The sequence below is a fragment of the Nylanderia fulva genome, unplaced genomic scaffold, assembly GCF_048542155.1.
Source record: "Nylanderia fulva isolate GAGA-0341 unplaced genomic scaffold, ASM4854215v1 Scaffold36, whole genome shotgun sequence".
Classification (NCBI taxonomy): Eukaryota; Metazoa; Arthropoda; class Insecta; order Hymenoptera; family Formicidae; genus Nylanderia; species Nylanderia fulva.
The window spans coordinates 811,088-825,838 of NW_028190433.1; the positions used below are offsets into that span (position 1 = coordinate 811,088).

The window sequence follows — 14,751 nt, forward strand, 5'->3', positions numbered from 1 at the left end:
TCTACTAAAGATACAACCAAAAAACGAATACTGTTGCTTCCGCGGATAATATCATCAACGATGAATTGGACGATGAACGAGAAAAGAAACACGGTGACACGTCGCCTAAAATTTTTCGAAACGAAACCCTCGGAGAGAAAGCAAAAGGAAGAGATATAGGTCGACAAGAAATTTGGGCAAGCAACAGGGTGTCTAGCTGTCAAAGAAATCTGGAAAACCGGGCATTGTCAGGGAATTTTATAAACCTGGAATTGTGAGGGAAAAGTCAGGAAATTTTACTATTTATCTGGATTTTTTCACATTATTCTACATTTGCCTCAATATTTTGAAATTTTTTATTAAATAAATATAAACTTTTCCTTGACTTCCAGCACGCTAATTTTTCTGTGTTATCAAAAATCGATTCCTCTACAGCGTGTGCGTTAATTTATATTTTCATCGTCGTGTTATTTTATTTCAATGTATTATATATTTTAAAATATATTATAACATCGCTCAAGAATTATAATATTGTTTAAGAACTTTATTTTAATTCATTTTTTTATTCAAAATTAATACATTAATTTTATTAAAAATGTTTTGTTTAAAAGTTTGATTCATCACAAAAATTGATTCATCTACAGCGTGTTCATTCATTTATATTTTCATCGTCGTGTTATTTTATTTCAATATGTTTGATAGAGACAAAACTAAAAAAATTGATAAAATAAAAAAGATAATGCAGATTGTATAACTGATTTAAATTTATGTTTTTTTAACTTCCGAACCTTTTCATTGTTGATATATAAAATATCTCGAGGATTGCATGATTTAACATTTAATTGATTTATCATATAGATATATATACTCAAATTATATATTTGGAAAAAATAATACGAAAAAATGAGGGAAGAAATTAATTTCTGGTCTTGGAAAATCCGAAAAAGCCAGGGAATTTTTTTCATTGAACCTGCTGGACACTCTGATGTAAAGGTATCCCTTCGCGAAACATTTACTCGCTCTATAACGCGTATTAATGACTCACCTGTGGCTGCGGAACGCACGTTAGATCTATAATATCGCCTAGCAGGTCAGGATCCACGACCCTGATACCCGGCAGGATGGTGGAGCCAACCGGGGTGTCCTCTTCGGCAACCGCCTCGTACGGTACACCCAGGAAGTGCGGCGGATTGTCATTCTCATCCAGCACGATCACGTACGCGTCCACGCCGACGATGTTTGGCTGCTGCCCGGCGGGCACCTCGTCCTCCAGAGTAACCCGAAAACGTATTGTGTCGTTCTCCTGGAGAGAAAAGAGAGATAGAGCGCGTGATTAAATGATCCTATATATTTTAGAGGCCGTAATATGTCGCGTCATTTTAGTTCGCGATTCTGAGTTTGAGAGAGGATTAACACTCGACGCCATTAACTTCGTACATAAGAGTTAATGCCGGCAGCTTTTAGTTTTAAGCTTGAAAATGTTGCCGGTACTTTCAACTTTTTACAATGCGCACGCAGCAAAAGTTTCGTGTATATAAATTAAACTATAATATTAATATAATTTAAATTATTCTGTATGTATTTTTTTCTACTGTCTTTCTTAATTGTATTTTAAGAATTTAGAGCCAGAGCTAGGATAAATTAGAGATAAGAAGAGGGATTAAATGGTTCAGAATTTAATTCCCCATTCGTTAATTTAAACGATCTTATATAAATAACTTACAATTAGTCCACTCTTCGTTTAACTAAATCTTTAAGATTTATCTCTTGCAATTACTAATATTTTATACAAAATCAGATATGAAAAGGACTAATAAGAGCCAGTCACAGACTAATAAAATTACTTTTAAGAAGAATTTAAAAACAATTTATCGCGCATCTGCCTCTTATTAATCCTTTTCATACTTGATTGTATATTTATACATCAGAGTCTTTTCAATTTATTATTTCGATATTTTATATCATATATTTTGTATCACAACTTGGATATCGCGCATATATACATGCATACATATGTGTCGCGCACGTACGCGATCTTGGACGTGCGTTGGGATCGAGAGTTCCCTCTTGTATAGCGCCAGGAATTTTACTGTGTCCCTTATTCGAAGCCCTCTTATATAGGAACCTTATAGAATGCGGGTCAAACGTGACGCCTCGATTCGTACGTGCCAGAGAGCTTGGTCATTTTACGAGATCGATCATTTGCGAACGAGTCTTCCAAAGTGCCCTTCCTGGACATCTCGGAGACTTTTCTCCCCTATGACGTATAGGAAATCGAAAGTTGTCGCGGCAAGTGTGGTAAACGCCCGACTTTACTGGCGGATTTGTGCGATGGCAGCTTCGCGTTGTGTACAGGAAGAAGGGAACAAATCCGTTTTTCTCGCGAATTTCGAGATGCGCTCTCTTGCTTTCCGTGTGTGTGTTAAAATCTTCCTCGAAAAAATTCAACGTTTGATGAATGAAAATTTATTTTTATGTATTTTTATCGTAGAAACGTGTCGCGTGTTCATTTTCCGGATAAATAAGTATTATATATTATAGAGGATATAAGTATTATATTAAGTTGGAACATTTCCAAGTTTGTCCGAATATATACAGAGATCTCGAGATTCTCATTTGAAAAGAGGTAAAAAAAAAAGCCAAGTTTTGATATTGAAAAAGCAGTTCGAGTTTAATATTGAAAAGCAGTCTGCATCTGACCAACTTTTGGAAAGTTTCGCTTACAAAATTTCGAATCTTCGTGCAAAGTTTGTCGAAAAATAACGAAAAGAAAAGGCAAACTTTGAAAGGAAGGGAGAATTTTCTTATATATATAGAACAATAATAGTATTTCCATAATAATGTCTGATGAGCAAAGTGTCACACAAAAATTAAGAATTTAGCACACAATCTCGTTTTTTAATTTAAATAATATATCTCAAAATTACGGGAAATGGAATTAACGTAAAATAAACGACTGCAGTAACTCGTAGAAATAATATCGCGATGCTCAGAAAAGTTCGGGCGTTTAAAAAAAAAGGCTGCGAAGCGGCGTTTTCAGAGTAGATCTACAGAAAGGTTGAAAGTTTGAAAGAGATGGAAAAGAGAACAGAAAACAGCATCGGGGGGTTTAGTAGTAGCTAACGAGGTCGAGGGTAAAAAGAGACGGCGTGTTCAAAGTTCTTTCCAAGTGTGTGCGTGTACCCAATTGCGCATGCATTAGAATATATACATATTTGAACGGTAGATAGTCTCCCAAAGGCGTCACGGCAATGCGGAACAATAATAATGGCGAGTTGAATTTATTCCGTAACATATTGTAGCGCAAATGTGAATTCTCGCGTGAGAAACTGATCTTTTTTGCTTACCGATTTGAATAAATGAAGGGGGTTAAAATCTTTTATTTAACGTTTAAAAGAAATTCGTTTATTAGACAAATTCCTTAAATAACTCGCTACGCGCGTAATAATCGGACGATATTGATTTTATATCGAATCACGAGAATTTGCATGATGAACAAACATCACAAGAGATCAGGATGTAATAATTGGGGTGATTAACAACAATAATACGCGAGTTGTAACGCATTTGATAATATACTGTAATGTATTGTATATAGAATCGACATATCATATCCGTCATATTCCAGTATAATTATAGTGTCGGACGTCGAAAATTTCCAGTGAAACAGCTAATGACGCATGTACAGTAATCACGTAGATAATAGTATAGAGTTGATAATATTCGTAAAATCGTTTGCACGAACAATTCGGCCGAAAGAGAGAGGGAGAGAGAATACGAGACACATTTCGTATTCATTTATTTTCGCTTCTAATCGCATTGATTTCGCGAAAACTCAATGCATAATCCATGACATGTGTGGAACATACATCATGCATTTTCATACTATAATTATAACTTTCCGATAAGAGACTTCACTTGCACGAATCTAGAATTGAACTGAAATATTTTGTTCTCTCAAAACTATATCATTAAATGAATGTCAATAAATTATATATTTATTTCGAATACACGAATAAAGATAACGAAAAACTGATATAAATTCAAATATAATTCATATAATATTCATATCTGCTCTACAAAACTGAAGACGAGATATGCAGATTGCATATTGTTGGTATTATATCATTGCGGTTCAGTTATCAAAAAAAGTAACAAAAAAAATAGTAGAAAATAAAATCAGCTTTACATTACTAATATTAGCAATTTTGTGTGTACTTTCATTAAATTTTAATAAAATATTGATTTATATAAATATTATCATATTTTAATAATAAATTTTCTGCAACAATCTTGTAAATTATAAATGAAACATGAACGTTGTTATAATATTGCGTTATTTATATTAGATTACTTCTCGTTTTTCAGTTATGTAGTATAATAATTTAAATATATTTTAATATATACCACATATATCATATTGAATAAATATTCAGAGTGTCTAGCGGTCAGGGAAATCTGGAAAACCGGGCATTGTCAGGGAATTTTATAAATCTGGAATTGTCAGGGAAAAGTCAGAAAATTTTACTATTTATCTGGATTTTTTCACATTATTCTACATTTGTCTCAATAATTTGAAATTTTTTATTAAATAAATATAAACTTTTCCTTGACTCTCAGCACGCTAATTTTCTGTGTCAAAAATCGATTCATCTACAATGCGTGTTCATTAATTTATATTTTTATCGTCGAGTTATTTTATTTCAATGTATTTAATAGAGATAAAACTAAAAAATTTGATATAATAAAATAAAAAAGGTGATTATTTAAATAGTTTATAGTGACATGTTTGTTTCGATTACCGTACCTAATGCAGATTGTATAATTGATTAAAATTTTTGTTTTAACTTCCGAATCTTTTCATTGTTGTTGACAAAATATCTCAAGGATTTCATGATTTAACATTTAATTCATTTATCATATAGATATATACAAATTATATATTTGAAAAAATAATACTAAAAAGTCAGGGAATTTTTTTCATTGAATCTGCTGGACACCCTGATTTCTAATGGAAAAATACAAAATTCAAAGAAACAATTTGTTTTTAAGAGCATCTCAAATACATCTCCAATTCAAATCGGGATGACGCACGTCTACGAGATCTTAGCGCGATTCGATTGACTGTGTCGCGTTATGAAACTTCGCGAAAGATAATAAATTGAATTTCGATCTCGCGTCGAATACGAATCCAACCGAGGGATACTATCGGTGAAGAATGCACAGGTGAAGTTTTCGCGCAAAAAATATCATCTCTTTTGGTTCGGATAATGTCGCACGTAAAACGCCTTCATAAATTTTTCGCGACCGTGCCGGATGTTCGTCGTAAATGCGGACTGTGTGAAACGCGATGCTCGCAAAATTGCGCGGCCAGTTCTAGATATCAACAGCGAGCCATTGCGTGGATAAGAGGTCGTGCAGGATGGTGAATCGGAATGAAACTGCGAGTTTCATTCCGCGTCCATCTCCGCGAGCCGCAAAATCGGGCGGAAAATTTTCAACTCCGAAGCCGGTTGGGTCGAATGTAAAGAATGACGGTGTTATTATCGTTCGAAATTACTTAAAAAAGTGACCTACTTCTCCATCGGAATATCCAACGAAATTTGTGAGAAATATTCCCCCGAATTCGCTCTGATATCAATAATCGTATTCTACAATCGCGATTCGATTTGTGTCTCATAAGTTTAAATCATCGATTTGAGTAGTCATAATAATTCATAAAGTCACTGTATTTAATTATGTTGATAATCATGTAAGACTAAATATGAGGGTCTTGAAGAGTTTTTCAGAGTTTCGATTTTATTAAACTATACTATAAATAAATGAATCAATGTCGCACTTTTTTAAGAGAGAGAGAGAGAGAGAGAGAGGAATTATTTAAAAAAATTTTCAATTAATTGATTAACACAAAGATAGGCATAAAAATATTCTATTGCAATATCTTATCACTATTTCTATGTCAATAGCAATTTTCTAAAATAAACAAATTTTCCAAAACTTTTTCTATATCCAAAACTTATATTTTTTTTACGTAAAGTAATATAATAAAATAAATTTTTGATATAAAGTTACATTTAACTGTGATAAAATATATTTTCACCATGCTACGTATTAAATATTATTACGTGATATTTTATATCAATAAAGGGAAGTGATGATTGATATAATGGCTCATACTGAAGAAAATAATAGCAACGAGATACTGGTTTAGAAAGAGAAGCGGGTAATTGAAATGGTTGGTCGCTGCCAAAGTTGCCTGTTTCTATTTCGTTTGGCTGACGTCTTCCGTATTTTCGCGTGCCTTTGAGAACTTCCAAAGCTTTTGCCGAAGGATAGAGTCGGGCGAGTATTTTATATATATAAATCCGCGCTGCAAAAAACGAATAAGAACAAAAGGCGGATGAACTTTTGCGCGCGTTTGCTTTTATACTCATCGGAAACGCGTAATCATAGAATGGTGGTGCGAATAATGGACATTTAATAAGACGAAAATTAATTACGCGACTTCTTTGTTAGATTACTTTATTGCAGTTATTTTATGGAATAAATAATCTTCTTAGAAACATGATTTAACGGATATAATATATTTGTCCACAGAGAGAATTTTCTCTTAGAATTTACTCTGAAAATCATAGTAATCGTGGGACAATATGCTATTAGAAGAATTTTAGTTTCTCTAATAAAATAAGAGTTTCTCTAATTAATATTTACCACAATAAAAATATTAATAACTACCACAATAAGATATAAAATATGTTCGATTAATTTTACTTTGTATATATATTAATATATTTTATTATAAATATTTAATCAGAGAAATTCTTATAAAATTCTTCCAATATAGGTACCATATATTATCCCATGATTACCATGCATGATTTTCAGGGTAAATTCTAAGAGAAAATTCTTTCCATGCATATATATTCGCATCAATTTTTACATCTTTCGCTCCACGTCACATTTCTTTGTGCGATCATTTTTCAACAGAGGTATTAAAGCGCTTCAGGCGTGCATTTTTTTTATCGCGCGTTTCGGCCGCGAATCGACGTTACTCGCGCGGTCGCGAGCTGCTGCATAACACACGGATCACGCGGATGCAGTCTGATGCACTGGTCGAATGGCCGACGAAATCGAAAAGCGCGGGCATTTCGCGTATATGGTTATGCGCGACATGATAAACGCCCGACGCGGGTGGTCTTCGCTCGGCTTATCTGGACCAGTCGCTGGGGGGAAAAAACGCAATGAATTACACCATGCGACCGAGAGAAAGAGAGAGAACAGGGGAAAAGAGAGAGAGAGGAAGATCTTATTATTTGTTGCAAAAAAAAAAAGAAAAAAACAAGCACTCTAGCCAGCAGGCGAATTTCGAAGCTCGAAGATTTTTATGGCTCCGCTGCGTTGCTCTGTTTCGCGCACTAGTTTACGGAAAATTTATTTCAAAAAATGTCAAAAATGTCTTTTCGTTGTATATGGTGATTTCCTTTATATGTAGATATACGTTTTGTAGGAATACACGATTTTTCAGTCATTAAGTATAAAGCACGATGGAGATGTATATGTGTATATGCGTGATAGTAAATTTTCTTTGTACAATTTATATGCATTCTTTGATTTATACACAGAGAAAATTTTCTCTTACAATTTATCCTAAAAATTATAGTAATCGTGGGACAATATTGGCATTGGAAGAATTTTCTAAGAGTTTCTCTCATTAATATTTACCGTAATAAAAATATTAATATCTATCACAATAAGATATAAAATGTTTGATTAATTTTACTACGTACTTATATTAATATTTTTTATAAGATTAATCAGAGAAACTTTTATAAAATTCTTTGAATATTGTCCCACGATTACCATAATTTTCAGGGTGAATTCTAAAAGAAAATTCTCTCCGTGTATCATCCATATTATACATTCTATATATACATATATATTATTTATAGATTTTTTTCTGTTATATGTCTCAAAATATTTAAAATATATATTTTGGATGTATATGACACACATCTTTTGTTATACATACAAATTCCGTCGATAAGAATATTGCAACTTACAGATACGTACAGATACCTGTGGGATTATATTCGGGCCACACAAATTGCTACCCAACGTCCGCAATGTTCGCGATGCAAACTCCCGAGAATGACCCGCTTATAACGTAACACGTGCGCTCGTTGATTATTCGGCATTAATGATATTATCCGCAATGTTCCCGCATACGTAAATTGATCAGTACCGATGGAATACTCTGCAAGTGGTACTTTCGCATCTATACATCAACACGTACACATATGCGCGCATAATTGGATTTTACATTCTTATAGATTTTCATTAGCTCTTTGTTGCGTCGTTATTACATTGAACGAGACACGTAAACGTGTAATAACGTCACATTATTAAAAAAATCAGCGGATTCTATTTAGTTCTCGATTGTTATATGAGTGTGAAAAAAAATCTCTCTCCGTGTTTCCCCGGCATTATATATTTTATAAGGTAAAGCTTTAAGAAAAATATGAGTTTTACTCTTTTTCTCTCTTTTTTAATTTCCTATAATTACAGCGTGTAAACTCGGAATAGATGTAAAGTGTAAATCCGGCACTACAATTCGTGAAAAATTTAACTCTGTGGAAATCGCGGCTTGGCGCCGGCCTAGTTAATTGGCACACGTATTATTTAACGCAACTCGGTTTTTTCATTTTTCCCTATGATATCAGTTTTCTCTCTCTTTTTCTCTCTCTTTGTCATCCTGACGAGGGCTCGTTCACCATTGGAATTTTAATCTGCACGACGCGGCGTGTCGGCCTCGCGAATGTAAAGCGAAAACGCGAACGAGCACGACGGACCCGTGACAGAGCGTTTGACATGTCGACAATTCCGTCATTACATCGTCGACGAATGGTGCACTCGCAATGCAGTTCCTCTATATGCATGTGAAAATCGCGCCCTAACTTTTTCCTCCCTAGTGCGTGCATCCCCCTAGTCACGCCACTATCGATTATTTATTCAGATTAAATGGGAAGGAATTTACGCTCGAATACAATCCCGATGAGATAGCATTCTTTCGCAAATTTTTTCGGAGCAACGTATTCAGAGAGTTTACATTATCGCGAAATGCGATAAAGAATGCACCCTCAATGGTTCATTATTCAGAATATTTGTGTAAAAGTATGCATCGTCCTAATATTTAATTAATTAATTTGTATAATTTAATTTGTTATATCATTTTAAGGCGGCGGAGCCGGGTCCGAAAGCGAATGCCGATTCGAAATAAAGTTTTAATCGAATTTATGACAAATAAACTATTCAAAGCAGCTAGAATATACGATTCTAAGCTTGACATGATATTATTCGTGCAATATTACGTCTTTCTACAGAGGTAACGAATTTACTCCATTTACGTATATTTAATCATCCCTGGTTTGCGATCGTTTAGTGATTTATTCTGGTAAGCTTGACCGAAATATAATTATTTATTTAAACATGTTAATAGAACAATGTTTTTACAAACTAACGTTATTGATTATTACAAAAAAAACACTATAAGTAATCGAAATAAAAAAACTGGGGCAACTTAAAAATCTAAAAATCGCAAAGTCCCAAAATGTGTATACCTATAATAATAAAAGTCTGAGAAAAAAATTGCAAAATTTAACTTACATAAAATATAAGGCGGAAGATACATTACCATTTATATTAATAATTCATTTTCAACGATAAAGCACATTTTCAAAAGAAAGATGAATGAGTTCCATCGAAGATTAATATAATAAAATCGTTCCTTTTAAAAATTCCTTTTGCGTTATTACTCGGAAAATAACCGTCACTTACGCTACATTATAAACGCATACAATTTTTAGCGACTCTCGTTGATAAAATAAAAATTATATCTCTTCATGAAGTTCTCCCCTTCGTACAATTACACGGACAATTACGATCAATTACGACTTCTTTCTTCGACATCGCGTAAAAATCAAGTTCCTTAAAAAAAAAAAAAAGCATTCAAAAAAGTAAAAATTATAAAACGCGAACGCATGTGCACAAGTGTTACACACGCTCACGGTAATAATTTTTTTTCAACGATAGAGAGTAGGTAAGTTTTCTTCAAAAGGAAGCTAAATGGATCCATTGACACTTAATATGCCAAAATTGAGCCTTTGAAAAATTTGCGCTCAATTACTCGCGCAATTACCATCAATTATTCGCCGTATATATCGTAACTTTACTATGCAGGAGAGCTCCGCCCCGCTTTATGCAAAATCGAACCCGTCCGTCCTCTCTGTGTGCTTTCCCGCGCGCATCGATAAGGGCGTAAATTCGCGCGATAATAGGCTGACGGGCATGTGGCAACGCGCATGTTACAATACGAGGCCGCGTTAATGAAAAGCGTGCACACGGGCCTCGCGGCTATCGTCGTTTAATCTGAATTTAATTTCGCGCGAATTACAAGTTTCCTTCATGCATGCGGCCTCCGCTTGTAATCGGCTCGTGTCGCATCGTTCGCTTTCGTCTCATCGATTCATCTATTAGGTCATCGCTTGAAAATCCGTCAGGGTGTCCAGCAGATTCAATGAAAAAAATTCCCTTTTTCAGATTAATTTTCCAAGACTAGAAATTCATTTTTTCTCCGACCTTTTAGTATTATTTTTTCCAAATATATCATTTGCATATATCTATATGATAAATCATGAAATTCTTGAGATATTTTTGTCAACGATGAAAAGGTTCGGAAGTTAAAACAAAAATTTAAATCAATTAGGATATCACTATAAACTATTTAAATAATCACCTTTTTTATTTTATTATATCAAACTTTTTAGTTTTATCTCTATTAAATGCATTGAAATAAAATAACACGACGATAAAAATATAAATTAATGAACACGCTGCGTAGATGAATCGATTTTTGACAACACAGAAAATTAGCGTGCTGGGAGTCAAGGAAAAGTTTATATTTATTTAATAAAAAATTTCAAATTATTGAAACAAATGTAGAATAATGTGAAAAAATCCAGATAAATAGTAACATTTCCTGACTTTCCCTGACAATTCCAGATTTATAAAATTCCCTGACATTGCCGGGGTTTCCAGATTTCCCTGACCGCTAGACACCCTGTCCGCGTCTCACCGATTCCGATTTACGTCAAGAATAAATACGTTTATATATGTTTGTTACGCGCCTGTAAAAGAACTTGAAGCGCCGAGTTTTGCGATTTTTCTTTCGCACGTACGCAAGTATATATTTCCGTAATTCCGTTTCCGGGGACGTTAATTCCGGTTAACGAGCACGGATCACGTTTCTCGTATATGTATCTTTCGTGACATACAAGTCTGGTGAATCGCTAATGACGTATAGCGAGTTGGAGACGGACGCTAAAAATCCAGGTGCGACACACAATTGTATTCGATTTGTGAGGCAGCGCGGATAATTTAAATAAAAAATTGTTGTATCTGTTCGCGTTCTCATTCAGGTATAAACTTGATATTCTATTGTAGAATTAACAGAAGATTGATATCCTTTGCTGCCAGACTAAAATTACAATGATCGATTAAAAAGCATCTCGCTGATGTGACTTTTTTAAAAGTTTTATACACGAGTTAGAATACAGAATATTATTTGATGGATATCATGCTTCGTGAAGAAAAGAATGAAAAGGATTTGTAACAAAAGATAAAATTACAGCAGTAGAAAAATTTCTGTTTTTTTGTTAAAAACGGTTCCCGTTAACATTTTTTGTTAAATACACTTAACTTAATTGTTAAATTATTAAAGCACCTAAAAAAATATATATATAAAAATAACACAATGCGCATTTATTTTTAATTTTACACTATAAATATTTCTGTTTTATTAGTGACAAGATTTAGCTGTTAAAATTTAAAGAAAAAAAATATTGATTTTTATTTTATAAATGGGGATGATAAAATCTAAATTTAATATATTTTTAGTTAATTTTTACATTAAAACTATGTTAATTTTACACAAAATTTATTTAAAATTATTTAAAATTTTGCATTTATATTTTGTGTTAAAATATTAACAGTATTTGTGTCTCCATTTAGCATATTCACATTATGTTAAATGAACATAAATCTTTCTGTGAACCGTTTATGGTATTTGTTAAATTTAACAGAAATTTTTAACTGCGAGCAAGTATTAAAGTACACCACCACCTTTCGTTCGATTGTGCTAAAAGCTTGTGCGTTGATAAACGCAAAGGGCTCGCGAGAATGTATCTCTTACCGATCGAAAGAGGCCACGGAATCCGTTGTAGGTAGGAATTTTGAGCAAAATACCGCGATACGGCTTGGCGTTGTCGACCATCCGAGCAGCAATTCGTATCGCGAGCATGTCGGCTGCACCGAAATAAAAACGGAAAAGGAGAGTGTGCGCCCTTTTGTCCGGTGAATCGCGATGCCGCGCACGTCGTCGCGATACACGACGCCCCCGAGGATGGGGTGGGGTTTCTCCTTTCCACCCCGTTTCGGGGGTGAAGGAGTAGAAGGGTGGTAAAAGCATTGTGTCCTCCGAAACTAGCTCTCTCTCCTGTCTGCAGTCGACAGGAAACCCACGAACGTTGGGAGAATTATCTGTCGGACGTAAGGGATGGGGTAGGACGGTCGCGTGACCGCGCCACTTCCGGAAAGGGAAGAAAAGGCGCCAAGGTTGCGGCTGTACTTTCGCGAAGGGCCCCCGAGGGTTGCGATAAAGCTATCGCGAGAAGGGAAGGAGTGTCTGCGAAGATATATATATATAATTTTTTTTTTTTTTTTTTTTTTTTGAGATATGGGATATATATGTATATCCTTACTATATCGTTATACTTTTGTGGGTGAAGAGGGTATCCGGTCGAGAGATAACTTGAAGCTTAACACGTGATGACTCGTCGCATTAGGATGTCGCGATCAGAGATGTGATGTTGTGAATTTTTTTAGCGAAAAAATATAGAAATCTAAAGTGCGTATATACACGAAGAGAAATTTCTCTTGGAATTTATCCTGAAAATTGTGGCAATCGTGGGACAATGATATTGGATAAAAACGTTTCTTTTTGATTAATATTTGCCGCAATATATGTAATATATTAATATATGTACATAGTAAATTGAATCAAATATATTTTTTATCTTATTGTAGTAGATATTAATATTTTTATCATGGTAAAAATTAATCACAGAAACTGTTGTAAAATTCTTCCAATTCTATTATATTATTCTACGACTATCATATGATTTTTAGGATAAATGCTAAGAAAAATACTTTTTGTATATGCGCTAATAATTTGTAGATAATGTTTGCTGTTATCTAAATAAAATTATATGAATGATCATCTAGATGAAACTTTGGTGTCATTTTATTTTTATATAGATAACAAAAATATGTATTATCTATATCTTTATCTTAAATGAAGAAAAGTATTATCTTTACTAAATTATCTAAAATAATGTTCAGATAAGTTGATTTAAAGTCATAGCGCATAAAAAATACTGAAAATTTATAAATAAAAATATAAATACATTTTGATATTCCTATTTATAATTAACATTTTTTTTATAATTGTGTTTACATAAACAGTTTTAAAAATTATTATCTAGAAAATTATCTAGCTGAATCGCCATATAATTTAATATTTTATCTAGATATATTTAAAACAAAATCATCTTCATCTTATCTAAGATGAATTTACATATTTTTATCTGATCTTTATCTAGCTAATTTAAAAATCACAACACTGTTTGTAGATGATTTCTTACACTTAGTATCCATCTTTTTAATAAATATTTATTAGACGCAAGATTAAAGAAAGAAACGTGGAAAAGTAGTAAAATGGTAGGAAGCGAGAAAGCTGAGACTCGGGATTTCTCATTTTTATTTCCGGGATAAGAGAAATCGCGAGGGAATCTTGTTCACCGCTGATTTGGGTCGCCGAACAGGTGTGAAATAAAAGACGAACGGTCGCGGCGGCTCATGGCGGAATCGCGCATCTCTAACGAGAATGCATTTGCGGTGCACGTATCTGTATGTAACGTATGCAGCTGGTCGCGCCGTTTGTCGTTGCAAACGTTTTCATAAAGTTACACGTGCCTGCAGACTCCGCGCCATAAGCAGCCTTCGCGGCGCCATAAGGAATGACGAGGATATCAACGGCGGGTCGAGAAAGGGTAAGCCAGGGGTCGTAAGGTGAATTGAGGTAAACGCGTTTGCATTCGTTTCGTTGCGGCGCAGGAAAAGAGAAACCGCTTTGCGTGAACGTTCCAACATTTTTTCATCGCTCTTATGTATCAGCATATTTATTTTTATTTTTATCTTTCTCGAGCGAAATATCAAATACAAGATGAATACGTTCCAACTGTTGCGAATCAAATATAAAATGTATCATGTTAGAAATATATTAAACTCGAGAAAACTATATATCCTCTTTTTAATTTTAATTAATTAATTTTATTTTTGAAAAACGTAGGCAATAAAATATTCTATAAGATTCTGTAAATAAATTATTTGTTTGCCAATATTATGCAAGTTTTCTCACAGAGATGTCTGATCGATTTCCTCGCTACGCCGCAATAATTCATTTTTTAAAACCCGATTGTATTGACAGCATCCGATTAAATAATTCTAGAGTCAACGATTCTTTTCCTTCTCATTTTACCTGATTCCTCTGCAACACGCAACAGGAAATTAACGTTTCTTATATCGCGTTTCTGTTTTCTTACACGCTCTTACATTATCTCAATCTTTTTTTAAAACACGAAGATGTGCATAATTTTA

At 33.7% G+C, this 14,751-nt stretch overlaps 1 protein-coding gene across 1 annotated transcript in view; it reads right to left on the minus strand.

Annotated features, from left to right (window-relative positions):
- Cad87A (cadherin 87A) overlaps positions 1-14,751 on the minus strand; it is a 231,946-nt gene that overhangs the window by 21,343 nt on the left and 195,852 nt on the right. The window contains exon 6 of the mRNA XM_085485287.1: positions 1,025-1,282. Coding sequence (XP_085341413.1) covers positions 1,025-1,282 — 258 coding nt within the window. The remainder of the gene's footprint in view (positions 1-1,024; positions 1,283-14,751) is intronic.